The 25,799-nt window shown below is 43.6% G+C and overlaps 1 protein-coding gene across 1 annotated transcript in view; it reads right to left on the bottom strand.

The window, feature by feature from the left end:
* LOC109873136 (metabotropic glutamate receptor 2) overlaps positions 1-20,889 on the bottom strand; it is a 67,577-nt gene extending 46,688 nt beyond the window's left edge. The window contains exons 1-2 of the mRNA XM_020464735.2: positions 20,012-20,889; positions 9,940-10,675 (exon numbers count right to left, since the gene is read on the bottom strand). Of these exons, the coding sequence (XP_020320324.2) occupies positions 9,940-10,473 (534 nt within the window). The 5' untranslated portion in view covers positions 10,474-10,675; positions 20,012-20,889. The remainder of the gene's footprint in view (positions 1-9,939; positions 10,676-20,011) is intronic.
* Between the last annotated feature and the right edge of the window lie 4,910 nt (positions 20,890-25,799).

Below are 25,799 nucleotides of genomic sequence, written 5' to 3'. Positions count from 1 at the left end.
TCTAAACAAGGCAGTTAACCCACTGTTCCTAGGCTGTCATTCTAAACAAAGCAGTTAACCCACTGTTCCTAGGCTGTCATTCTAAACAAGGCAGTTAACCCACTGTTCCTAGGCTGTCATTCTAAACAAGGCAGTTAACCCACTGTTCCTAGGCTGTCATTCTAAACAAGGCAGTTAACCCACTGTTCCTAGGCTGTCATTCTAAACAAAGCAGTTAACCCCCTGTTCCTAGGCTGTCATTCTAAACAAGGCAGTTAACCCACTGTTCCTAGGCTGTCATTCTAAACAAAGCAGTTAACCCACTGTTCCTAGGCTGTCATTCTAAACAAAGCAGTTAACCCACTGTTCCTAGGCTGTCATTCTAAACAAAGCAGTTAACCCACTGTTCCTAGGCTGTCATTCTAAACAAAGCAGTTAACCCACTGTTCCTAGGCTGTCATTGAAAATAAGAATATGTTCTTAACTGACTTGCCTAGTAAAATAAACATGTCAGTCTTCTGTGGTGTATATAAAGTGTAATATTGGGATGCAAAATGTAATACATTTCAACTCTATATCTGACATGGTTCAGGTGTCTTCTTTTTTTAAGGTCATAACAATGTGTGTGAGGTGTATACAGTTGAAGTCGGAAGTTTACATTCACTTAGGTTGGAGTCATTAAAACTTGTTTTTCAACCGCTCCACACATTTCTTGTTAACAAACTATAGTTTTGGCAAGTCTGTTAGGACATCTACTTTGTGCATGACACGAGCCATTTTTCCAACAATTGTTCCAACAGATTATTTCACTTATAACTCACTGTATCACCATTCAAATGAGTCAGAAGTTTACATACACTACGTTGACTGTGCCTTTAAATAGCTTGGAAAATTCCAGAAAATGATGTCATGGTTTTAGAAGCTTATGATAGGCTAATTGACATAATTTGAGTAAATTGGAGGTGTACATGTGGATGTATTTCAAGGCCTACCTTCAAACTCAGTGCCTATTTGCATGACATCATAGCAAAATGAAAGGAAATCAGCCAAGACCGCAGAAAACAACTGTAGACCTCAAAGTCTGGTTCATCCTTGGGAGCAATTTCCAAATGCCTGAAGGTACCACATTCATCTGTACAAACAATAGTACGCAAGTATAAACACTGTCATACCGCTCAGGAAGGAGACGTGTTCTGTCTCCTAGAGATGAACGTACTTTGGTGCGAAAAGTGCACATCAATCCCAGAACAACAGCAAAGGACCTTGTGAAGATGCTGGAGGAAACAGGTACAAACGTATCTATATCCACAGTAAAACGAGTCCTATATCGACATAACCTGAAAGACCGCTCAGCAAGGAAGCCACTGCTCCAAAACCGCCATAAAAAAGTCAGACTACGGTTTGCAACTGCACATGGGGACAAAGATTGTACGTTTTGGAGAAATGTCCTCTGGTCTGATGAAACAAAAGTAGAACTGTTTGGCCATAATGACCATCGTTATGTTTGGAGGAAAAAGGGTGAGGCTTGTAAGCCGAAGAACATCATCCCAACCGTGAAGGACGGGGGGGGTAGCATCATGTTGTGGGGGTGCTTTGCTGCAGGAGGGTCTGGTGCACTTCACAAAAGGAAGGAACATTTTGAAGAAGGAAAATTACGGGGATATATTGAAGCAACATCGAAAAACATCAGTCAGGAAGTTAAAGGGGCGGCAGGGTAGCCTAGTGGTTAGAGCGTTGGACTAGTAACCGAAAGGTTGCAAGTTCGAATCCCCGAGCTGACAAGGTACAAATCTGTCGTTCTGCCCCTGAACAGGCAGTTAACCCACTGTTCCTAGGCCGTCATTGAAAATAAGAATTTGTTCTTAACTGACTTGCCTAGTAAACTAAAGGCAAATGGGTCTTCCAAATGGACTTCCAAAGTTGTGGCAAAATGGTCCAAGGACAACAAAGTCAAAGTATTGGAGTGGCCATCACAAAGCCCTGACCTCAATCCTATAGAAAATTTGTGGGCAGATCTGAAAAAGTGTGTGCAAGCAAGGAGGCCTACAAACCTGACTCAGTTACACCAGCTCTGTCAGAAGGAATGGGTCAAAATTCACCCAACCTGTTGTGGGAAGCTTATGGAAGGCTACCCGAAACGTTTGACCCAATTCTGACCCACTGGGATTGTGATGAAAGAAATAAAAACTGAAATAAATCATTCACTCTGCTATTATTCTGACATTTTACATAGAATAAAGTGGTGCTCCTAACTGACCTAAAAGGGAATTTTTACTGCGATTAAATGTCAGGATTTGTGAAAATGTTTGTTTAAATGTACTTGGCTAAGGTGTATGCAAACTTCCGACTTCAACTGTACTTTTGTTTCAAAGTAGATTTGTTTAAGACTGATTTAAGCCCACTGCAGTAAAAAGTTCAAATGTGTTAATGAGTGATTCTTTCTCCTTCCACAATATTTCTCCACAATGCACCATCATTTACATTATGCTGCAGTAAATATATAGCAATATAGCAGTACTTTATTGTTGAATTGTATTGAAAATTAAATCAGCAATTACTAACAGTGAATATTCAGGGTTCCAGCCCTGAATGCTGATTGGCTGAAAGCCGTGGTATATCAGACCGTATGCCACGTGTATGACAAAACATTTATTTTTACTGCTCTAATTCCGTTGGTAACCAGTTTATAATAGCAATTAGACACCTTGCGTCATTCCCAAGAACAGCCCTTAGCCATGATATATATAGGGCTGTTCTTATATACCACACCCCTCGTGCCTTATTGCTTAAATATATCACAGCATACCAACTGATAATTAGTGTTTTATATGGCTTTAGGCCTTAACAAAGGCTTCTAAACGGACAGTGACTACAAGGCAGACAGATCAAAAGGACATGGCTAGCCACTCAACCATTAAAGGTTTGAGACTTTCTGCTACTCTGATCTGTCCCCTATATATATTTCATTGTTAGGGAACCACTACCACATATCACTTAAATTGGTACAGCACTCTCACTAACGGGTGCAACAATATAGCCACCTACAAGACATGCCTTAGAACATGCTATTGCGTGAGAAACAATAATACCATGCATTAGTGCTGAGCGAGGTCGGTTCAGGTTCAGTTTCAGTTCGATTTCAGATCGATTATTAAAAAATTATCAGTTTTCGATTTTGCTTTCAATTTTTTCTTACAAGAATTGAATGCTGTAACAACACAGAATAGAACAATTAATACAAGTCCCATGATCGTATTGACTGCCCATTACCTCATCACTTATTAACCATCATTTATTCACATTACCTTACTTTAATAAAATATTTCAGTTGTTGTGTATATTACATTTGTTTTATTTGATGACTTTATTGTATCATTCCAAGTCATCATCTCATCTCTATGGAGCTGCTGCCTACGCTGTCTGACAAAATCACTATTTTGGTAGTTCTTCAATGTAAATAGGGCATTTATGACTGCTGAACACCAACTATCAATCACGTAGATCATGTATTTTCAGGTAAAGGAACCTCACGAAGCAACTGCTCTCTATTCCTCTCGATCGCACATTCTTCGTTTCTTTTTTACATAGCAGTGCTAAAAGAAACACAGATTAGACAGTTAGGCACACAATGGATTTTGGTCATTGTAGTTAATTACCAGGTTTTCTGCACTAAATTATGTAGAATATTGGCCTGTTGGAAACTCACTACTACATCGCACAGTATGGGCTTGATCTGATTTATCAAATAATGAACCGACGTTGGTCAATTAGTTGTTTTAAAAACTGAAAATAACATTACATTTCAGTTAAGCGCTCAGCACTACCATGCACCCACTAGTGTTCAAAAAGGTTTTGGTGCTCCAAAAATGCAGTATGGTCCTGTATTCTGAATTACTATAATGATGTGCGCTGAGAATCAGGAAGCAAGTTCAGGAAGTGAGCCTTGTAATAAATACATAAAAAAATTATACAAAATAAGAAACACGAATTAGCACACAGACATGACACAGGAACAGAAACAATAACTCCTGGGGAAGGAACCAAAGGGAGTGACATATATAGGGAAGGTAATCAGGGAGGTGATGGAGTCCAGGTGAGTCTGATAACGCGCAGATGCGCGTAACGATGGTGACAGGTGTGCGCCATAACAAGCAGCCTGGTGACTTAGAGGCCGGAGAGGGAGCACACGTAACAGCACCCCCTCCCTGACGCGCGGCTCCAGCTGCAGGACGGCGACCAACATGACAATCCCGGGGATCAGGAGCAGACCGGTCACCTCTGCTAAGGCGCGGGAAACCTCTCAGTCCAGCTGAGACACGAGAGCATGGCGACCTAGAGCGCCGGAGAGCATACGTGATGGTACCCCCTCTCCGGCGCATTTTGGCTCCAGCCACAGGACGCCAACCAAAGGGACGATCCCGGGGATCAGGAGAGGACCGGTCACCCCTGCTGATGTACGGGAACCTGTCGCAGGCTGGAGCGCGGGAACCTGACAGACCGGCTGAGGCAGGTGAGCCTGGCGATCCGGCTGAGGCATGAAAGTCTGACGAGCCGGTGGAAGTAGGGGAGCCTGGCGATCCGGCTGAGGCATGAAAGTCTGACGAGCCGGTGGAAGTAGGGGAGCCTGGCGATCCGGCTGAGGCATGAAAGCCTGACGAGCCGGTGGAAGTAGGGGAGCCTGGCGATCCGGCTGAGGCGTGAAAGCCTGACGAGCCGGTGGAAGTAGGGGAGCCTGGCGATCCGGCTGAGGCGTGAAAGTCTGACGAGCCGGTGGAAGTAGGGGATCCTGGCAATCTGTCTGAGGCATGAGAGGCTGTAGCGGCTCCCGGACCCGAGGTCATTCCCACCGAAACAAAAACAAAAAACACTCCCTGATGCTTCCCTTAGGTGAGGCATTATTCTATAATGATGTGCACTGAGAGTTGGGAAGCAAGTTCAGGGAGTGAGTGTTTTGATAAATAAACACAAAGGTACACAAAATAAAAAACACGAATAACACACAGACATGACACAGGAACAGAAACAATAATGCCTGGGGAAGATACCAAAGGGTGTGACATATATAGGGAAGGTAATCAGGGAGGTGATGGAGTCCAGGTGAGTCTGATGACGCACAGGTGCGCGTAACGATGGTGACAGGTGTGCGCCATAACGAGGCCGGAGAGGGAGCACACATGACAATTACAGTAAATTACTGGCAGCAATTTGCCAGTAAGTTACTGTAACGTTTCAGGACAAGGTTTGTCGAATTCCTATAACACAATATATTAACGTATTCTGTGTGGTACAGCATTCTCACTCAAGTGTGCAACAAATAAAGTCTCTTACAAAGCATGCCTTAAATATGTTAATGACACAGACTGTCTTTCCCCGCTCACAACATTTTCCCACAATGCACCATTTACAGTATTTTACTGTGCATTCTACAGTGTTTTAGTGTTTTAATTATAGAAAGGTCATACAGTGTGCTGTAAAACAAATGGATAGTATTTTACTGTGCATTATACGGTAATCTACTGTATCCAGTTATACAGTATCATACTATTGATTAACCTCTTGAACCTCTGGATGAAAAACGTTCCCGTTTTAAACAAGATATTTTGTCACGAAAAGATGCTCGACTATGCATATAATTGACAGCTTTGGAAAGAAAACACTCTGACGTTTCCAAAACTGCAAAGATATTGTCTGGAGTGCCACAGAACTAATGCTACAGGCGAAACCAAGATGAAATTTCATACAGGAAGTGAGCCAGATTTTGAATGCGCTGTGTTCCAATGTCTCCTTATATGGCTGTGAATGTGCAAGGAATGAGCCTACACTTTCTGTCGTTTCCCCAAGGTGTTTGCAGCATTGTGACGTATTTGTAGGCATATCATTGGAAAATTGACCATAAGAGACTACATTTACCAGGTGTCCGCTCGGTGTCCTCCGTCGAAACTATTGCGTAATCTCCAGGTGCGTGCATTTTTCCATTTTGAACAGAGGAGAAACCAAACTGCCAGGAGTGATTTATCATCGAATAGATATGTGAAAAACACCTTGAGGATTGATTCTAAACAACGTTTGCCATGTTTCTGTCGATATTATGGAGTTCATTTGGAAAAAAGTTTGCGTTGTAATGACTGAATTTTCTGGGGGTTTTTCTTAGCCAAAGGTGATGAACAAAACTGAGCGATTTCTCCTACACAAATAATCTTTTTGGAAAAACTTAACATTTGCTATCTAACTGAGAGTCTCTTCATTGAAAAGATCCGAAGTTCTTCAAAGATAAATGATTTTATTTGAATGCTTTTCTTGTTTTTGTGAAAATGTTGCCTGCTGAATGCTAGGCTTAATGCTATGCTAGCTATCAATATTCTTACACAAATGCTTGTGTAGCTGTGGTTGAAAAGCATTTTTTGAAAATCTGAGATCACAGTGTTGTTAACAAAAGGCTAAGCTTGTGAGCCAATATATTTATTTCATTTCATTTGCGATTTTCATGAATAGTTAACGTTGCGTTATGGTAATGAGCTTGAGGCTATAATTACGCTCCCGGATACGGGATTGCTTGTCGCAACAGGTTAATATACTGTATTTAGTGATAAAATTACAAAAACAGTTAACGGTGTGCGTAAGCCTGTGTGGAGCCTCCAATGGCGTCACAGGCCCTCGCCTCCACACTACCTCCCAATCTGTGTCTGTGGAACACCATGACACCCACTGGCAAGTCCCTGGGCCAGATCCACCCACAGATCACATCGGACTCTGGGACACAACAACACCACCATGCGTCTGGCAGGCTGCAGCAGCACCAACCTTCTCATTGTGACCAGTCCAGTCCAGACTCCCAGGCCCAAACTCCCCAGTCTCATACCTCCAGTGGGGTGGAGGCAGCCATATTCCGGTGCATCTCCATGGTAATGGGGACCTTTAGCAGGGGATTGTGAGGTGTCCTGTGGCCTGCCCATCTCCCTGGAGGCTTCACGCACATCAGACGTGACCACCTGGGGGTTCACACGGGGAGGTCAGATACAATGACCTTTCACACGGCCTGGACGGCCCAGACATGGCCTCTAGTCTGACTCATCAGGATTATACAGGGAGTGCAGGACAGACAGACATAAGAGGAGAGGGCTGAGGAGCCAGAGGCTGCAGAGTAGTAGAACATGCAGCTCGTGTGAACAATGCCCACACACACTCAATACTCACTTTACCTGCATATCTCTGAATAACATCATTTCAACCAATGACTGGCTGCTACACTTCATCCATCACCATTGTCTGTCTGGCTCAATTTGACAGCCTATTAGGAGCACAGGAAATCATTGTTTATGTGGCCATCACTCTGTGTTTATGAATTAGACACCGCAGTCTGCACCACAATATGAGCCTTTGCAGGAGTTACAGTAGCGGTAATTGTGATGACAGTACAGTGTGTTTGCCAAGCGCTGTTCCACAAACCCAAAGTGCTTAAAAATACATGAATGATAAAGGAAGTGGAATACAAGGGAAGATTAGCCTTAATAATGCAGGGCTAGTTTGCTCAGCACACAAAAAGGAAGGCTGAACAAAACACTCAATAAAGCACAGACAGTAGTGTCAGAGTGAAGGGAATGACAGATTCACACTCCCTGGGACCCTATGTAGAGCGGTCCAAGACAAGTTCAATCAGTCCTAATAGACTGGGTCTTGTTCATCAGACAGACACCCACAGGCCCACCGGCTCAGCACTACAACGCAGAAAGTGAGAAAGCACTCCTTCAGCAGCACAAACAAAGCACAAACAGATCAGTTACCAGGCTACCCCCTTCCCCCTCTGAGACTGTGTGTAGTCTAAGTACAGGGTAGAGGTCATGTGGTTAAAAAAAAGTGTTATCCAAAGGCAGGGGGCACCGTCAGGCAGGCAGGTGGGTCTATTCAACCCTCTGATAGATTCAGTGAAACCACTGTGGGAGAAGCTGGGGCAACCCTGAGAACAGAAACGGGGAATAGCAGCTCTATAAATGACCACAGGACAAGGGCATGCTCCCTGAGAGGAGACAGAAGCCCCAGATAGTCTTTACCAAAATTATACCTCCTTCATTAAGCCTACGTATGTTTGCATGTTATTTTTATCCCATACCTCCTCGCAGGCCCTATGAGGTAGTTATGTTTGTTTTGGAGGAATACACAGAACAATAGATTGGAGTTAGTAATCGCACATTGCTGTATTCAGTCTATTTTCCAAATGAATTACTTGTAGTGGAGTCTCCAATTCTGCTCTGGTGTTTAGATAACAGCTGATCAGTGCATGAACGCCGCAGTCGCTGGATCCCCTCTCTCAGCACGAAACTCATCATTAAGGAATAGTTCAAATATTGCTCAAATCATGAGCACCTTTTCAACTATCGGGATTCCCGGCGATGTCATCAGGATCTACAATTAAGCACTGTGACGCACTCACTAAGGCACCCCAGAGAGTGAGCCTTCCCAAGCTTTTTACATACCTTCATGACATACTTTTATCCTGACATATGGGCATATCTCATGCAGAGCGCAAACCCTCCCCCTCTGGGTAGAATGGTCCAATCTATTATTCATCCAGCCCTCCCTGTCTCCCAAACAGCATAGGATGAAGTCATTCTGCCTATGAAGCAGAGGAGAGGGAAGGAAGCCACCACAGTAACTGGCTGGACCCCAGCATACTGAAGTACACCCACTGGAGGAAATATCCATGCAGGCTGCACTGATTAAATCTGCTATTTTAATAATGCCTTGGACCCTAATTGAAATACATTGGTGGTCTGTGGATGCCCAGAAGGTATAATGTCATGTGTGATGACACGCCTGTTATACTACTGTGGGCTAGCCAGAAGGTAACTACAGTATAATCATTGAGTATGGGGATGTATCACCTTAGGCTAGAGAAGTTCCTCTGACAGAGCTGGGAGTTGGCTGATGTGTGTATGTGAGCATGTAAATATGGGTGATTGTGTGTAGAGTGTGCAAGTGAATGTCCACAATTATCTATGACATACACGCACGCACACACTCTCTCTCTCCCAGTCTGGGTGCTACGGAGCATCTCCTCTCACAAGGCAGTGGCTTTATTAAGTCCCAATAAACGTGGGCCAAATTAGTCAGGCAGGTCACTCAAGATTCACTTTGAAATTGGACGCCCATCCATGTCCCAAGGAAGTCGGGAGATGCCTTCAAAACCCGCAACTAGGGGCAACATTGAGCGCTATTAACATCAAATAAGCTTGGATTTTGCTAGGGCAAATTGGTCAAACCGTGAGATCTTATTGCAATTAGTAGGCCTTTCATCACGTCAGTGTGAGGAGCTCGCCTTGCTTCACCTCACCAGTCAACCGTTACTGATACTATTGTTACTACTACTGAGAGTAATCATGATGTCACTAGTCATCCTGTCAGCCCGTCCTCCTCAACCCAACATCTGCGGCGTGTTTGCATCTGACAGGCCCACTGCTGGAGTTTGAATTACCAGGGAAGAGAGGAGCTCCTCCAAATGAGATCAGCCAAGCATACGGGCAAACAGGTAAACAGATCTGGCATGCGGAACCCATACTCATTAAAGCTACTGTGTTAACATCTCACTAAACATGGAGCACTATAATTGCATGCCAGTACTTTAAATAAAGAGAGAAAGTTATATGATCATCAATCATTGTGTCCCTTCTCTATTCTATGGAGTGAAACGACAGCTATCTGGACTGTAAAATATATTTATAGAACAGTCCGTGCATCAGTATTTACCAAGCATGGATTGCTCAAAACCAGAGACTGGGAGATACTAAATAAACTAGGAGCAATTCAGAGTTTTAAAAAAACGTATCAACTTTAGAAAGTATCTTTAGCAAGAATCTAGAAAACTCTCAGTACTCATATCAGCAACCATAGTTAAGATCCAAGTTCGAGCCTATAGAATAGAGCAACATAAACAAATATCGTTAGAGTGTAGAGTCAGTGCTGTACCTGTATGGAGACGTCACTGTAGGAGCCTCCTATCACCCCAGAGATGGCCAGAGGGACGTCGTCATGGATGGCGTAGGAGCCATCAGGGCAGGTGTACTCGCTATCATCCACCTTGGTGAGGGAGGCACGGACAAACTCCAGGGACTGCTCCAGGGCGTACGTATCCTTAGAGCAGGTGTCCAGGATGTGGGCTCCCAGCCGTATCCCCGGCAATAGGCGCTCGTCCTTGTTGATCTCGTCCAGGGCTAACAACATGGCCTCCAATCTCTGGATCCCTCTCTGAGCGTTGATTTTCCCACAGTCCTCGGCACCCTCGCCCTTCTGGTGCACAGGGAACAGCCCTCCTATGATCAGGTCCCCGTCCACTGTGATCTCCCTCTTGGTGTCCGTATTGAAGCCTGACATGGGGAGACCCAGTGGGGCTTGGGCCAGGAGGGACACACACACACACAACAGACAGAGGTGGGAGAGGTGGAGGTGGAGGGGTCGGGGCAGGGTGTACAGCCCCAACCCAGAAGACCTCCCTGGTGACATGGCCCTGGGCCCTGGGTGAGTCTGATTACTGCTGTCGGGTGTTTCTCTTCCTCTGGTTCTCTCTGTTCTCTCTGGAGCCGGGGAGGGTACAGTAGGCTAGCAAGGAACAGAGCAGCGTGGCACGGCGGCACCAGATCTCAAAGAGACAGTGTTTTTGTCCTGGCTGAGGCCATCTCCTGCATCAGGTTCTGGAGAGTACAGCCTGTGGATCAAACAGAGAGGGAGTCAGTCAATGCTACAATACAACGAGACCTTTGTTTCACACACATACATTCCAAGAAAATCAAGGTGCCTGGGACACATTCTCATTTCCATATACACCATCTTTACGAGACAGTAAAATTTGTGTTGTATGATTCCAATCCCAGTAAAATTAGTGTTGTAAGATTCCAGTCAAATTTGTGTTGTATGATTGCAGTGAAATTAGTGTTGTATGATTCCAGTAAAATTAGTGTTGTATGATTCCAGTGAAATTTGTGTTGTATGATTCCAGTGAAATTAGTGTTGTATGATTCCAGTGAAATGTGTGTTGTATGATTCCAGTGAAATGTGTGCCGTGTGATTCCAGTGAAATGTGTGTTGTATGATTCCAGTGAAATTTGTGTTGTATGATTCCAGTGAAATTAGTGTTGTATGATTCAAGTGAAATGTGTGTTGTATGATTCCAGTGAAATGTGTGCCATATGATTCCAGTGAAATTAGTGTTGTATGATTCCAGTTAAATTTTTGTTGATAGTAACTGCTGTATGATGCAGGGATAGTCACTGGATAATGACACATTGGCATAAAAGTGATAATAGAACATTTCTAATAGTTACACATGTACAATACTACATAGGCTAATGTATATTAACTTACTACTTCCATTCTCTTGTGACATGCAACTATATTCATAATGCAGCATGCTGGCCCTTTTCCCATTCTACATATTTAATATTCAACAACATATCTTTTTTTAAATGACTAGGGGTCTGTCAAGTCATATAGCAAGATAATGTGACATAATCATCGGTTTCAAAGCCAGAAGGCGACTATACAAATAGGAAATACCACTAAACATGCTGATGTAGGACGTGGCAGAAGTCCATGGTTTTACATATAGTACCCTATATTAGGAAGAAATGTCGTTCTAGTTCCTTTGCATAGGTGTATAACATGCATATATAGGGTGTGTGATGTGAGAGTGAGTGAGAACAGTGGAGGACGCTGGCTGGATTCTCCAGAGTGTTTTCTCATGTCTGAGTTCTTAAGCAGCTCGCTAGCGACCGACCGCATCACTCCCCCATGGTGAATGGCTTCCTCTGGAATAGAATGTGTTTGTCTTCAACTGTGCCTGAGGGGCCATGTGACTGTTCTGGTGCGAAACTCTCTCCATCTCTCCATTTCTAATCTTCCTCGCTTTCTCTCTCTCTTTCCCTCTCTCCATCTAGTTTCCTGTTTGACCGCATGCCTCTCATTGCAGGGAAACGAGTCCACAGCTGTTTGTTGCACACGCAGGCAAGCGCGCACGCACACACACACACACACACACACACACAGAGATGCACGCACAAACGCAAATTGTATAAAAAGGTATCCCTTGGGGAACACTGTCAAAGCAAATGATGCAAATGAGACAGATTTATCAAACACAAACACATACATTGTCATACACACACTCACAAAGAGCTGTTGAAATGTCCCTGCAGCAGTAGCTGAAGACTTATTTTCCCCTGATGGATTGAATCTAAACACTGTTTCTACTGCATAAGATTATTCTTACTTCCTGCAGACAATTTTGCATAAATATCATGATATTTACATTGAGAAAGTACTGTAGTGGCAAATTTATAACAACCACAATGACAGTGTTATTACTCATTCACAGTTTTGTTTCAGTTCTTTCTATTTTTGTCCAACTGAAACCAATGAAAACCAAGACTGCATTCAAATTAATGTAACCAATAGTTGCACAGAGAGGCTGGACTGAGGGCTTGTAGGCCTGTTGTAAGGCACGTCCTCACCAGACATCACCTGCAACAACGTCGCCTATTGGCACAAACCCACCATCGCTGGACCAAACAGGACTGGCAAAAAGTGCTCTTCACTGACATGTCACAGTTTTTGTGTTTATCGTCGGAGGAATGAGCGTTACATCGAGGCCTGTACTCTGGAGCCGGATCAATTTGGAGGTGGAGGGTCCGTCATGGTCTGGGGCGGTGTGTCACAGCATCATCAGACTGAGCTTGTTGTCATTGCAGGCAATCTCAACGCTGTGCGTTACAGGGAAGACATCCTCCTCCCTCATGTGGTACCCTTCCTGCAGGCTCATCCTGACATGACCCTCCAGCATGACACTGCCACCAGCCATACTGCTCGTTCTGTGCGTGATTTCCTGCAAGACAGGAATGTCAGTGTTCTACCATAGCCAGCGAAGAGCCCGGATCTCAATCCCATTGAGCACGTCTGGGACGAAATGTCCGGGAAGTAGCAGGTGCCTTGGTGGAAGAGTGGGGTAACATCTTACAGCAAGAACTGGCAAATCTGGTGCAATCCATGAGGAGGAGATGCACTGCAGTACTTAATGCAGCTAGTGGCCACACCAGATACTGACTGTTACTTTTGATTTTGACCCCCCCCCCCCCCCTTTGTTCAGGGACACATTATTCCATTTCTGTTGGTCACATGTCTGTGGAACCTGTTCAGTTTATGTTTCAGTTGTTGAATCTTGTTATGTTCATAGAAATATTTACACATGTTAAGTTTGCTGAAAATAAACGCAGTTGACAGTGAGAGGACGTTTCTTTTTCGCTTTGTTTATATCCCTACTAATTACTAACATGTTTCCCCAATTCAACTCAAAGGTGACCTGGTTGACCATGCTGATCCAAATTCTTATGTCCACTGTCCCTCCCCTCTGGTCAGCAGGGAGGCAGAGCCAGACCCTGATGCATCCCAAATGGCTATTCCATACATAGTGCACTACTTTTGACCAGAGCCCTATGGACCCAGGTCGAAAGTAGTGCACTAGGGAATAGCCTTCCATTTGGGAGGCAACCCCTGTAGAGCAGCAAGGCCCTGGGTGTGGAGCTGTGTGAGGACCCGGACCCAGAGTGGTTCCAGTAGAGATGGATGGGGCCAGAGGGGGGGCTGCAGCCAGCATCATGTCACTCTTCTTCTCCATCCTCCCCTGGGTTTAATTAGCCACACTACAGAGGAGGGAAGGGAGCAGTTTATTGGAGCAGGATATTGAGCCAGTATCATCTGCATGAGCCACTGCCACTAGCTGCCTCTGCCAGTCAAATCCGCTCACTGAGAAAGCTGGAGATTAGGAAAATGAGTCATAAAAAAGGTCGTCTGGCTTTGTACTCATTTCATTTGGATTTCTCAAAGTGTTTCCTTGTTTTGAGGGTCTGGGAGAACGCTATTGAATTGAAGTACTCTTTCATGTTATCCATCACTATGGCCATCGACCATCTCATGTTGCATACGGCTCTGTATGGCAGGATATTTACTATCTAAATTAAGTAGAGTACCATTTTCTGAAATCCAAAAGTCTAAAAGTGCAGTTTTTCAGTCATTGCTGTAGATATTCCCTGCTCGCCTGTGTTTGCGTGCGAAAGTATGTGTGTGTGTGTGTGTGTGTATGTGTGTGTGTGTGAATGCCTGCGTGTGCATACATGCATCCGTGTGTGTGTGTGTGTGTGTGTGTGTGTGTGTGTGTGTGTGTGTGTGTGTGTGTGTGTGTGTGTGTGTGTGTGTGTGTGTGTGTGTGTGTGTGTGTGTGTGTGTGTGTGTGTGTGTGTGTGTGTGTGTGTGTGTGTGTGTGTGTGTGCATGTCCACTCAGAGATATATATGCTCATCTCACCGACACATATTCTCCCACCTCTCTATACTCTTTGTTTCCATGGAAACTTGCCCAGAGACATGAAGGGTAGGGACGAGGCGGGCGAGGCCGAGGAGAGGACAAGTGGACCAATCTGACCATAGAGTAACGTCCTGTGGGAGCACTGGGAAAGAAGCCTGCTGTAAACTGGCCCCATCCTCTCACTCGCACACACATTCATACTTCATCCACTACATCCATCAACCAATGCATGGCTCTATTTCACACTTTACTGCCAGGTATTCTATTCTACCTGTAACTTACAAATAAATCACCAGCCTACCTTCAATTCACCAATACACCCTAACCGTCAATGTTATTTCTGCTCTGCAGATACTTTAGAGGCAAATGCCTGTGGGTTTTGTGTATGTATGTATGCTAGAAGTGACACGTTGCATTTTATTTTACAGCACCTCTCTGCTGCAGCGTTTTGTGGGCTGACAGGTCTTTTTTTCTCCAATACCAAATGAGAGTGGGAATGTCAGGCGTTTGGCTTAGCCCCGGAGAGTCAGATAAACACAGTGAAACTGTACAGCACCTCTCCACACATCCACTCTCTGACAGCTAAAGATAATGCGTATAATGCCATGTCTTCTTTACGGTCAACAGGCTTACAATGATTTCCCCGTCCAAAATTGTTTTTGTACACTGCTGCCACTCGCTGTTTATTATCTATGCATAGTCACTTTACCCCTACCTCTATGTACATATTACCTCAATTACCTCGACTAGCCTGTACCCCCGTAAATTGACTCGTTACCGGTAAGCCGGTGTTATTTTATTGTGTTACTTAATTTTACTTAATTTTATTTAGTAAATATTTTTTTTACTCTAATTTATTAAAACTGCATTGTTGGTTAAGGGCTTGTAAGTAAGCATTTCACAGTAAGGTCTACACCTGTTGTATTCAGCACATGTGACAAATACAATTTGATTTGTATTAACTTCAAAGAGCACCCAGCCTCATTTCATCCTCTCTCCTCCCATGCAGCCATCTCCCTTCTCTTCCCTCTAGTTTCTGCTTTCCGCTTCACCAGATGGCCTTTTTAATTCAAGTGTGTGGAGATTGCCAGACTCTTACACTCTTCAAGCCAGGTGGTGTGAAGGAATGGGAAGGTTTTGGAAAGCAGGCAAGGATGGAAGAGGGGGGAGGAGAAGGAGGGAGGGGGGAGGAGAAGGAGGGAGGGCGGAGAAGAAGGAGGGAGGGCGGAGAATAAGGAGGGAGGGCGGAGAAGAAGGAGGGAGGGCGGAGAAGAAGGAGGGAGGGGGGAGAAGAAGAAGGGAGGGCGGAGAAGAAGGAGGGAGGGGGGAGAAGAAGGAGGGAGGGGGGAGAAGAAGGAGGGAGGGCGGAGAAGAAGGAGGGAGGGGGGAGGAGAAGGAGGGAGGGCGGAGAAGAAGGAGGGAGGGCGGAGAAGAAGGAGGGAAGGCGGAGAAGAGGAAAGAGGGGGAAGAGCTTCACAAGGTGTTATTTTGTCTCCGTTTTTTCAATCACCTCCTCAGGCAGGAGTGGAGAGCTGCAGCATTGACATGATAATAGGAAGGCAGGTAGGCTGGGGAGTGGGCATCTATATGCAGGCTGGAGCCCAGGGAAGACCAGGGAGGAGATTCCCTGTGAAATAATTGCCTGGGAGCACAACACCAACAGGAGAGGAGAGGAGGGTGATGGGAGCCAGGCTTCCCCCAAAATCAAATTTCCAGCTAACAACGAGAATGGGCCTGGGTGGAGGAAGACTTGGGAATGGTCTGCTAATGGGAAAGGGAGGGGTCATTGAGTGCTCTGAGCTCTCACATCACCCAACCCAAACAATCCATCAACCTCCTGCTCTGCAATCAGAGCACCACCTGTGGCAACCCCCTGTATGAGAAAATGCCATCAGCATCTTTGAGAAACTGAACAAACTTTTTTTTAAAGCAGCAATCTTAATTTCCAATTCCCATACAACTAGATTTGAGTAATGGATTTATAAGTATGTATGAAAAATATCACCCAGTTATCACAGAAGAAACATGCTTCACGTCAAGAAATAATTTATTGTCATGACACATGCTAACACTGGCAAGTCCACTCCACACCGTTACAAATGTGATGCCACGCTGTGCCAAGTCTAGCCAGACAGTAATTAATCTGAAGACAATGAGTGGAGAAACCACAATTTCCATCCCCCTAATCTGGCCATGGTAGTGCAATGAGAGAACTACCTTTGCAGTCAGTGGCAGCCTGACAAGGCTCCCCCTCAGATATCTCTGCCTAACTCTGTGTCTAACATCTCTCTCTGTCTCTCTCTATCAACTCATTTCATGAGGGGGGGGGGGGGGGTCTGACAGGAAGTGAGCTGGCAACCGGGGGGTTGGTGGTATCAAATCCTAGATGCCATTGCACCCCGCACCTCTCCAATAGCTATATGTGTGTATTTGTGTCTTTTGGAGGGGTTGGGTTAAAAGCAGAAGTCACATTTCGGTTGGACCTTTGTGTACAATTGACCAATAAAGTGATCTTTAATTATAATCGTATAACCCACTCAGAACTCGCTACAGGTTTGATCATATACCTGTTATAGATTGAAAACCACTTCCTCTCGCTCTTTGACAGACTGTGGACTTCAACTTGCCCAGAAAGGCGATCAACTTCAGTGCTAAAAAGTTGTATAACAAACAAAGATTCTTCAGGAGCGTTTTCATTCATTTTTATCATGAAGTAACACTTCAACTGCAGAGGAATAACCAGTTAAATCAAGTTCCATGAATCCAGGCCTGGGAGATTGACTGGATCAATGATAACCACTGAGATTGCTGAGGCAAAAAGACAAACCCATCTCCGAAAATGAAGAGCACTGAACTTTCCAAATAAGGTCACTGATCCCAAACAAATTAAGGGGAAAAGCAGTAATTGAAGTTTAAACGATAGCAGCCCAGGAAATCTAAGGCCGGTGCTGAATAATAAAGAGTGGACACATACAGCAATTAAGAAGAAATCTACCAAATCAGGCACTTACTCAATCTCACACCACCATGGTTCATCTCCTCATCATTGAGCTGACAGTAGACCATGAGGTCCAGACTTTTCAGCTATTGAACAAAGAATAGGTTTGGATTTGGTCATGTGTGTCTGTCATTACTAGCTTTCTCTGCTTCTCAGCTCCTCCCTTACGGTAACTCCATCCCTGGCATTCTCTGCACCTGTGTGAGAGAGGGAATCCCCTGGTACAGTTCCATAGTTTCTCCCCTTCCCAGGGGCCTGATTCCACCTCACTGTGTACTACCTCATTTAAGATTCCTCGCCTCTCTGTGTTCTCTGTGTCAGTGAGCTCATTACAGGCAGAACTGTGATCGGCCCAGACAGGGTGATGGAGGCATGGTGTTTATGTTTTAGGGGCTGCGTTTGGTTTTCTGTGGGTCCTTCCATTATTCATCACACACACCGTCAATGACAAGAAAGAAACAAGTGTGGACCCCCCTGATCCTAAACTGAAACCTGGGACATGCTTTCATTCTGTCTTGTTATCTCTCAAACACACATTTTACTCACGTGCACAAATACATACATCCCCAATACAGATAGACACAAACTGTACACACAAAAACACACACATCCCCAATACAAATGATATATGTGCTGCAGGGAACACAGATTCTCACAACATAAACCAAATAACTTTCAGTGAGACAGATGCATGGCTGAACACACATTGTCCCTGGTCCTACATAACAACCTCAGGGATCCTTGACTGTCCCCAGGCCTCTCTATTATCTCTACAGGTATACCAGTCCAGGGACACACACAACATCTGCTGCATACTCCTCTAGTTGCACTATTATGGAAGCACAAAAATGCCTGGAAGCACAACTCACACGTGAAACAATGTCCTAGAAGATGTTCAAGCATTTATCTGATCGGCAAGTGATTTTTAATCAACTAATGATTTAGTTGTTTAAAGAATTCCAGACTATTTTGTCAAGCTCAGTGTGTGTGTGTGTGTGTGTGTGTGTGTGTGTGTGTGTGTGTGTGTGTGTGTGTGTGTGTGTGTGTGTGTGTGTGTGTGTGTGTGTGTGTGTGTGTGTGTGTGTGTGTGTGTGTGTGTGTGTGTGTGTGTGTGTGTGTGAACTAAAATGAGATCGGTAGCCTAAGAGGCCAAAAGGAGGTGTAAGTAATTAAGCTGTCCTGTTTGATAGGACCACAGTCATTCATCATCCAGCTTTTTAATCACAGATGACGGCTAGCTAATAAAACCCATATTATGAATAAGAGACCTGGGTGACACTGAGATATCTTATCAGGCATTTGAGTTGTGTTAGCTACTTTGGTTTCCCCATAGAATTAGAAATTAGAAAGTAATAGGATCTCTATGGTTTCACTCTATACTGTATATCAGTTCATGCTCTAACAAAATGATAAAACAGATCCACCCATGTACATTCACACTGAAGTTGACTGGATTCTATAAATCATTTTCTATACAGTAGATCCATACATTAGACCGTGCTCAATGCATCTGGTGAATGGTGGTGGCATACTTCAAGGTGCGGTGGCTTCAGGACAGGTGAACTGGTGTAAGGTGCTCCCGTCCATCTATACATCACTTCATAGTCACCCGACCTCCGTGGCCCGGTGCTGGGGGCGCTTGTGTTCTTAGCAGATAAGGAGCATCTTAACACGCTGGGTGCTCAGCGATAACACTGCTCCGCCATGCTCTGAGATACTTTGAGAAGCAGCTACTCTGAAAACACCCAGGAGGATTAACATGATTCCACCCCTCCCCCGTGTGCGCACTTAGCCGTGGGCCACTGCCCACTCTGCACCACGCTGATACAGGTGAGCTGGATTCCATTAGGACTAAAGAGATGGGTGCACAAAGAGTGGCTCGTCTCCTCCTCCTGTTCCTGTTTCTGCTCGGATCTCCAGATGCGAAGAGAAGAGCATATTCCTCTTCAGCCACATCTTGAATTATTTACCCTAATCAACATCTCTGCAGTCTGGGTCTGAGTGCTGCCATTGTTTTACAAGATAATTTGCTCAAAGAAAGACACCAAGATGCATTGCGGTTGTGATAAGGCTTCTTCTCCCCCTTCTTCCCCTTTTAGGAAACATCATAATTTGACCAACTGTATGATCTATGGGAAATGCAACTTGATTGAGTCTCATCAATTATCATTAAATATCAGATTAAATCTAAATAAAAGCATTATAGACATAGATGTTGAATGATGGAAATACAGTCACATATATCATGGATGAGGAGTCCCTTTGGGATTCTCTCATGGATTAGTGTCTCTACTACATTTGCTCAAAGATCTAAACAGATAAAGATTATTGGGTTGGTGGTATGATCTCATTTGTTTACTATTACAACCAAGTAACCCTATTCTACAGACATTGCATTCACACAAAAAATCCTTAATGTATATAACCTGTCAATCAAACAAAAGATGTACGAATAATTCTAGACATTATAAGAGGTGTGTCAAAACGAATTAGGAATAGAATGGGATTAGCCTGATACACTAATCCAGTAGTTTGTATATTGTCATTATCAATCGTTATCTCTTCTATGTCTGTAACAAAGCTTTGTTGCATTGATATAGTCGTACAAATACATCCACATGGTCGTAATCCTGCATACAGAATGCACGCTGCTGTTGCTGGGAACAAATGTACACAAATAACAAGCTCTTACCTGTCAAATGAATCTCACTTCAAAGCGATTCCAAATCGGATAGGTTACACAGATTAGGTCGTGCACTTCATATCCTTGGTGAAGCTTTTGATAAATCTCGTGTTATTCTGCCGAATAAACAATTGGTGGATACTCACGATGAAGGAAGGCAGGACTAGGACCGAGAGTGAATGAAGTTTTCGCGCCTCAGAGCTGCGGCGCGCATGAGTAAGTGTCCTTGGTGCTGAAAAAGATTCGGACTAGCGCGCGGATTCCTTTAGATTTTATCCCGTGGCCAGGGTTAAAAAGTACACATTTTACATACCTCAGGCACTAATTTAACAAAATACTTACTTCAGATTACTAACAGCGCGTCGACCTTCTAAACTCGGCTGTGCAACAGATCTATTTGATAACAATTGAGATAGCGCAGTTATCAATTAGCCTGCCTGGAGATGAGAAGACTGTTGAGAAGAAAATGTGTTTCCGGGTGCCCGAGATTTTTTGGTGTCAAATCATTATTTCCCATGCATATCCTAGTTTTACGAAACACAGAAGTCCACATGCCATCATGTGAACTGATCTGTCATATTGACACCCAGAAGAGGACAGACCGAACGCCTGTGGATGATAGTGACTCCAAATAGGTGTGTCTGTGGGCTAACCAGCCTGCATGTTGTGAACGACCACTCTGCAAACAATAAAGGTACAATTGATTGATTTTGATATGTGCATAAAGAAATTGGCCATAGACTTTCTCACATGTTTAAGATGAACTATTATAATTTATAATAGACTCAAAGTAAATTCAAAGTAATAGTCCATTAATATTAATGCAATAATAATTATAAGAAGACACATTCTCTATTATCCTAATGCTCTATTATCCTTTTCTGTTTTTGAGAGCTGTTGTTTAGGTTGCACTGAGCGTGCAAATGTGGAGAAGCTCAGGGAATCGTCTTGGTTTTGTTTAATCGGGAAAGCACAACCTGTAACAGCAGCTCTTTGGCTACTGCTTAGCTGCATTGCCGCGAGGACTATATGTGTTCTATTTCCAGTCCACACACAAGTTCTGACTTGGCAGCGCAGGCGAGTGAGAGCGCGAGGTGGCTCCCAGGTGGTAAACCTGTGCGTGCTGGAAGTGGACTGGAAGTGGACTCGCCACTGCCAAAACCAACATCACACAGTCATGGAGGGTCTATCAACTGATTTAGTATGCGACGTCATCCATATCCACACTTCCGCTGGAATGGGATTAATAATTAACAACGTAGGGAAGGCCATATCTTCATGTCCTCAAAACACTAAATATACCCCATGTGGGTTTCACTATTAATTACATCAGTTGTCAAAGCAGTGTGTTACCCCATCTTCAGTATGTAGCCTGCTCTTCTAACTTGCCTTTGGAGAACAGGTGGGGTGCCAGATAAATCATCGTGATCTGTCAGCCATCACAGTAGGCAAATTGAAAAAGCAAATCTGCACGTGGTAGGCCTACACATATTCATTCAACTGATCAGACGGATAACGAGTAAGACTAATGGCTCAATCTATGATTCAAACAACAACAAAGGGAACCCAGACACGTTTTTGGTAAACATCATTGCTATCTCCCTAGCCCACCCGGTCGGTGCCCAGAGACCTGGGGGGTGAATAGCCGACTTAAGATTCAAATTCAAATACCCCACACTCCGACACCATGAAAAGGAAAACATTTAGGGCCTTTAGCCTCCCTCTCTGGAATATTTCACCTCTGAAATTCGCAAAAATATTCTAAATGAGTCGCAGATGTTTGGTGATTACACGCATGCTTAGAGCGCCAATCCATGTGGAAGAGAATCCACCTCGATGCGCCTAGTGATTGGAGCGAGACCGGAGGGTTGAAAATGCGTCTCACAAAGGACCATTGGAAGCGGAGTGATCCAAACGAGGCCCCGGAATATAAAAGGCTGAGTGTAATATCAAGAAGTCACGGTTTCATAGTGATTTAATTAAACTACATGACCAAAAGTATGTGGACATCTGCTTGTCGAACATCTCATTCCAAAATCATGGGCATTAATATTGAGTTGGTCCCTCCGTTGCGTTTATAACAGCCTCCACCCTTCTGGGAAGGATTTCCACTAGATTTGGGAACATTGCTGCAGGAACTTGCTTCCCATTCAGCCACAAGAGCATTAGTGAGGTCCTTCACTGATGTTGGGCGATTAGGCCTGGCTCGCAGTCTGCGTTCCAATTCATCCCAAAGGTGTTCGATGGGTTGGGGTCGGGACTCTGTGCAGGCCAGTCAAGTTCTTCCACACTGACCTCTACAAACCATTTCTGTATGGACCTCGCTCTGTGCATGAGGGCATTGTCATGCTGAAACAAGAAAGGGCCTGCCCCAAACTGTTGCCACAAAATTGGAAGCACAGAATCTTCTAGAGTGTAAATGTATACTGTAGCGTTAACATTTCCCTTCACTGGAATTAAGGGGCCTAGCACGAACCATGAAAAACAGCCCCAGACCATTATTCATCCACCAAACTTTATAGTTGGCACTATGCATTGGGGAAGGTAGCGTTCTGGCATCTGTGCTGACTTTTCCAGAGGCAGTTTGGAACTCTATAGTGAGTGGTACGCAAAACAGGTAAAACGTGAGCATATCACAATTAATACAACATGCCCCAAAAATCTATAGACTATTAAACCATTATTTAACATTACTGCATATCAGCCGCATGAACAATTGGCCAATTGCCTGGAACCGGCTGGTTGGTATACGCTCCAAATTGTTTTGAGGTTTGAGGAGAAGACTTACATTTTGTCTAGGCGCAGATGAGTGGCTGAGACGCTCGTGGACAAGGCGGAGATGAGTGGCCGAGACGGAGACACGCGTGGATCAATTCAGGCTACCGTACAAGAGTAGGCCCAATGACAATCGCAGAATGTTATTATAATATAATAAGTGTTTTGTAACAGATGTCTCTTTCCATTCATGAAATTGTGGGTGCACAGTGCACTGTTGGGATTTGGAAGCGGCAATTATTTTGTGAGTGGACGAATGTGCGCGTAGCCTACAGGATCCCCTTTGTAAAGTGATTGTTTGACAATCAGACGAAAACATAATGACTGGTTGTGTTAATGCCATTTTAAAAGGCATATGAGGCGTGTCCATAAGGCTAGGGGACGTTTTCCCGAAAGTAAATTGATTTACATTGCCAAAATGATATAGCCTAATTAGCTTACCCCTGTCTATACAAAAAATACATAAAATCATTTAAAAAATAGGCTACTACACCAGGTACCTTGATTGGTCACAAAATAACATAAGCTTTTTTTTTAAACTGTGGATTGTTTTAAATTGCATAGCCTATAGAAAGGCCCGCAATTTGGGCAGCGCGAGCTTCAAATATCAAATAGATGATTGTTGAGTTGCGACTGTCAGTGAAAAGCAGAGACCCAGCCAAGCATATGGCAATATTAAAAATACAATAGCGGAAAAACTGTTTGGAAAGCAAATGACTATTGCTGTAAAGAGATGACATTGAAAAGACTGCAATCTGTCTTTTAGTCATCAAAATTCTTAACTTAATTGAGCGAACTGTAGCCTCCTGCAGTATCTTATTGGCACCAGCGGAAAACATCGGTGAGTGCGCATATTCACTGTCTTTGTTATTGGGTCAGTCACACTTTATTATTTTTTATTTTTTTGGGGGGGGGTCAATAATTTCCTTCTCCAGTTTGATGAATATCATATTGTATTTGTGTCTCCCCTTTTCGTAGGCCAATTATATAGATAAGAAAACACGTTTTTTATTGATCTGTTTGTCAGTGTCAGCAGAGTAGGCTACCCTGTAATGTTTGTAGTATAATAAAACATGACTGCGCACAATTGAGTGCCCCATACACGTAAGAAATGACATCTACTTTGACCCCTGGAAGGGTGGCATCTATGACGGTGCCACGTTGAAAGTCACTGAGCTCTTCAGTGTTTTTCTAAGGAGACTGCATGGCGGTGTGCTCGATTTTATACACCTGTTAGCAACGGGTGTGGCTGAAATAGCCGAATACACTAATTTGAAAGAGTGTCCACATACTTTTGTATATATAGTGTATTAAATCATTGATACCAGTATTGCACGCTGCTCTTTCAGAAATGCTTTACATATCACGGACGAAGGGAGTTGACAGTGTGGAAACCCACTATCTGGAAACAGTCTATGAGTGATGAATGGATTGAAGAAAAGACTTGAACAGGGTTATATTGATGGATACACTGTAGGACACAACCTGGTTGAATGCATAGGCTACTGATAAGAGTAGTTGAATGTGACATCAATGATTCTCTGTAAATGAGGACATTAATCAATAGTGATTGGCCAAGAAGGTCTGCAGCAGATTAACCATCTTGGAGAAATTAACAGCATTATTTTTTTATGGCCATGTAAAAGTTCTATTAAATGCTCAGAGAAAAGTTAGCCAGGCAACAAATGTTCACACAAAGTCAATATTACTAGCAGTGAAAGTCCATAACATTAGTCCCTCACCACAGACTCAAAGGGTCCTATAGATAGATTTTGAATGTTCCAATTTCGGAGAATCATTACAGTTGGAAAGGGTTTTAAGATAAATATAAGCCAATTGATGTCAATAATTTCATTGTTAAATTGAAATCCCACTCAATACAGTAAGATCTACATTTCATAGAGAAAAAAGGGCCAAGATGTGTAGCACTCTGCCAACTTGGCTACCTCTTCCCTCATCTGTGTGAACTGAAATGGGTATTCAGTCATAAAATACCTGAGAAGCACTTACCATGTAGGGATTCAGGGTTGGGAAGGTTACTTTCTAAATGTAATCAGGTAAAGTTCCCTGTCCAAAATTGAAATCAGCAACGTCATTTTTAGATGACCCAAACTCAGAATCCATCAAACGCATTTGGAGTGTCATTATAATGGTCTCTGACTTGTGGTCAGACTCGTTCAGGTGGAAAAAACTTGAGAAAACAGAAAGGTGTCAATGTATTTTATCCACAAACATCCTTTCTGAATTTAAAATCATCTAGTTTTTCAAAAGTAGATGTAATTTGATTACAATATTTTTGCTTGTAATGTAACAGAATAGTTACAACATTTTTGTAATCAGATTACATGTAAACTGAATATATGTAATCAATTACTCCACCAATCCTGTGGAGTTGTAAATGTAGTTTTCCCAATACTGGTATGAGGAGAGGCACTGGGATTATAGGTAACACAATGAACACTTTCTGACCATTGTACATACATATTGAGAAGTATGTTCTTCACGCACATATTGTGCATATTGATTTACTCTGTCATAAACATCTATTACTTCAAGAGAGTGGCTCCTTCACAAAGGGGTTGCATGGTGGCTCAAGTTGTATTGCGGATGGATTATACCAGAGATGCTCTTTCTTCACATACTGTCCTGCTTTCATGTAGCTTTTTGAAATCTATTCACCAGGTCTTTCTTTGAGCCTCCTTTAGTAAAGAGAATTGTAGTCAATACAGGCCTTCAATAAAAATAAAGACACGTTTGAGTGGTCATGAAAGCTGGTTGCATGAAAGAAAGTGGTTAAGTTAGTAGGTGCTTTGGGTCCATCTATAATTTCCTCATATAATACCCCCTCCCTACCTATGTGAAGCAAGCTCTTCTTCATTAAAGAGAGACTTTCATCAATAAAAAGGCCACAGAGGATTCGTTTTCTGCACTGTAGTGTAAGCAATAGGGACAGAGCAATATACTTTCACCAGCTGAATACTACATGAGTTCACCACAATATGCGCACAATATGAAAACAGTA

The sequence above is a fragment of the Oncorhynchus kisutch genome, linkage group LG1, assembly GCF_002021735.2.
Source record: "Oncorhynchus kisutch isolate 150728-3 linkage group LG1, Okis_V2, whole genome shotgun sequence".
NCBI lineage: Eukaryota > Metazoa > Chordata > Actinopteri > Salmoniformes > Salmonidae > Oncorhynchus > Oncorhynchus kisutch.
The sequence above is the reverse complement of the archived record's forward strand: the minus strand, read 5'-3'. Positions and strand labels throughout refer to the sequence as shown.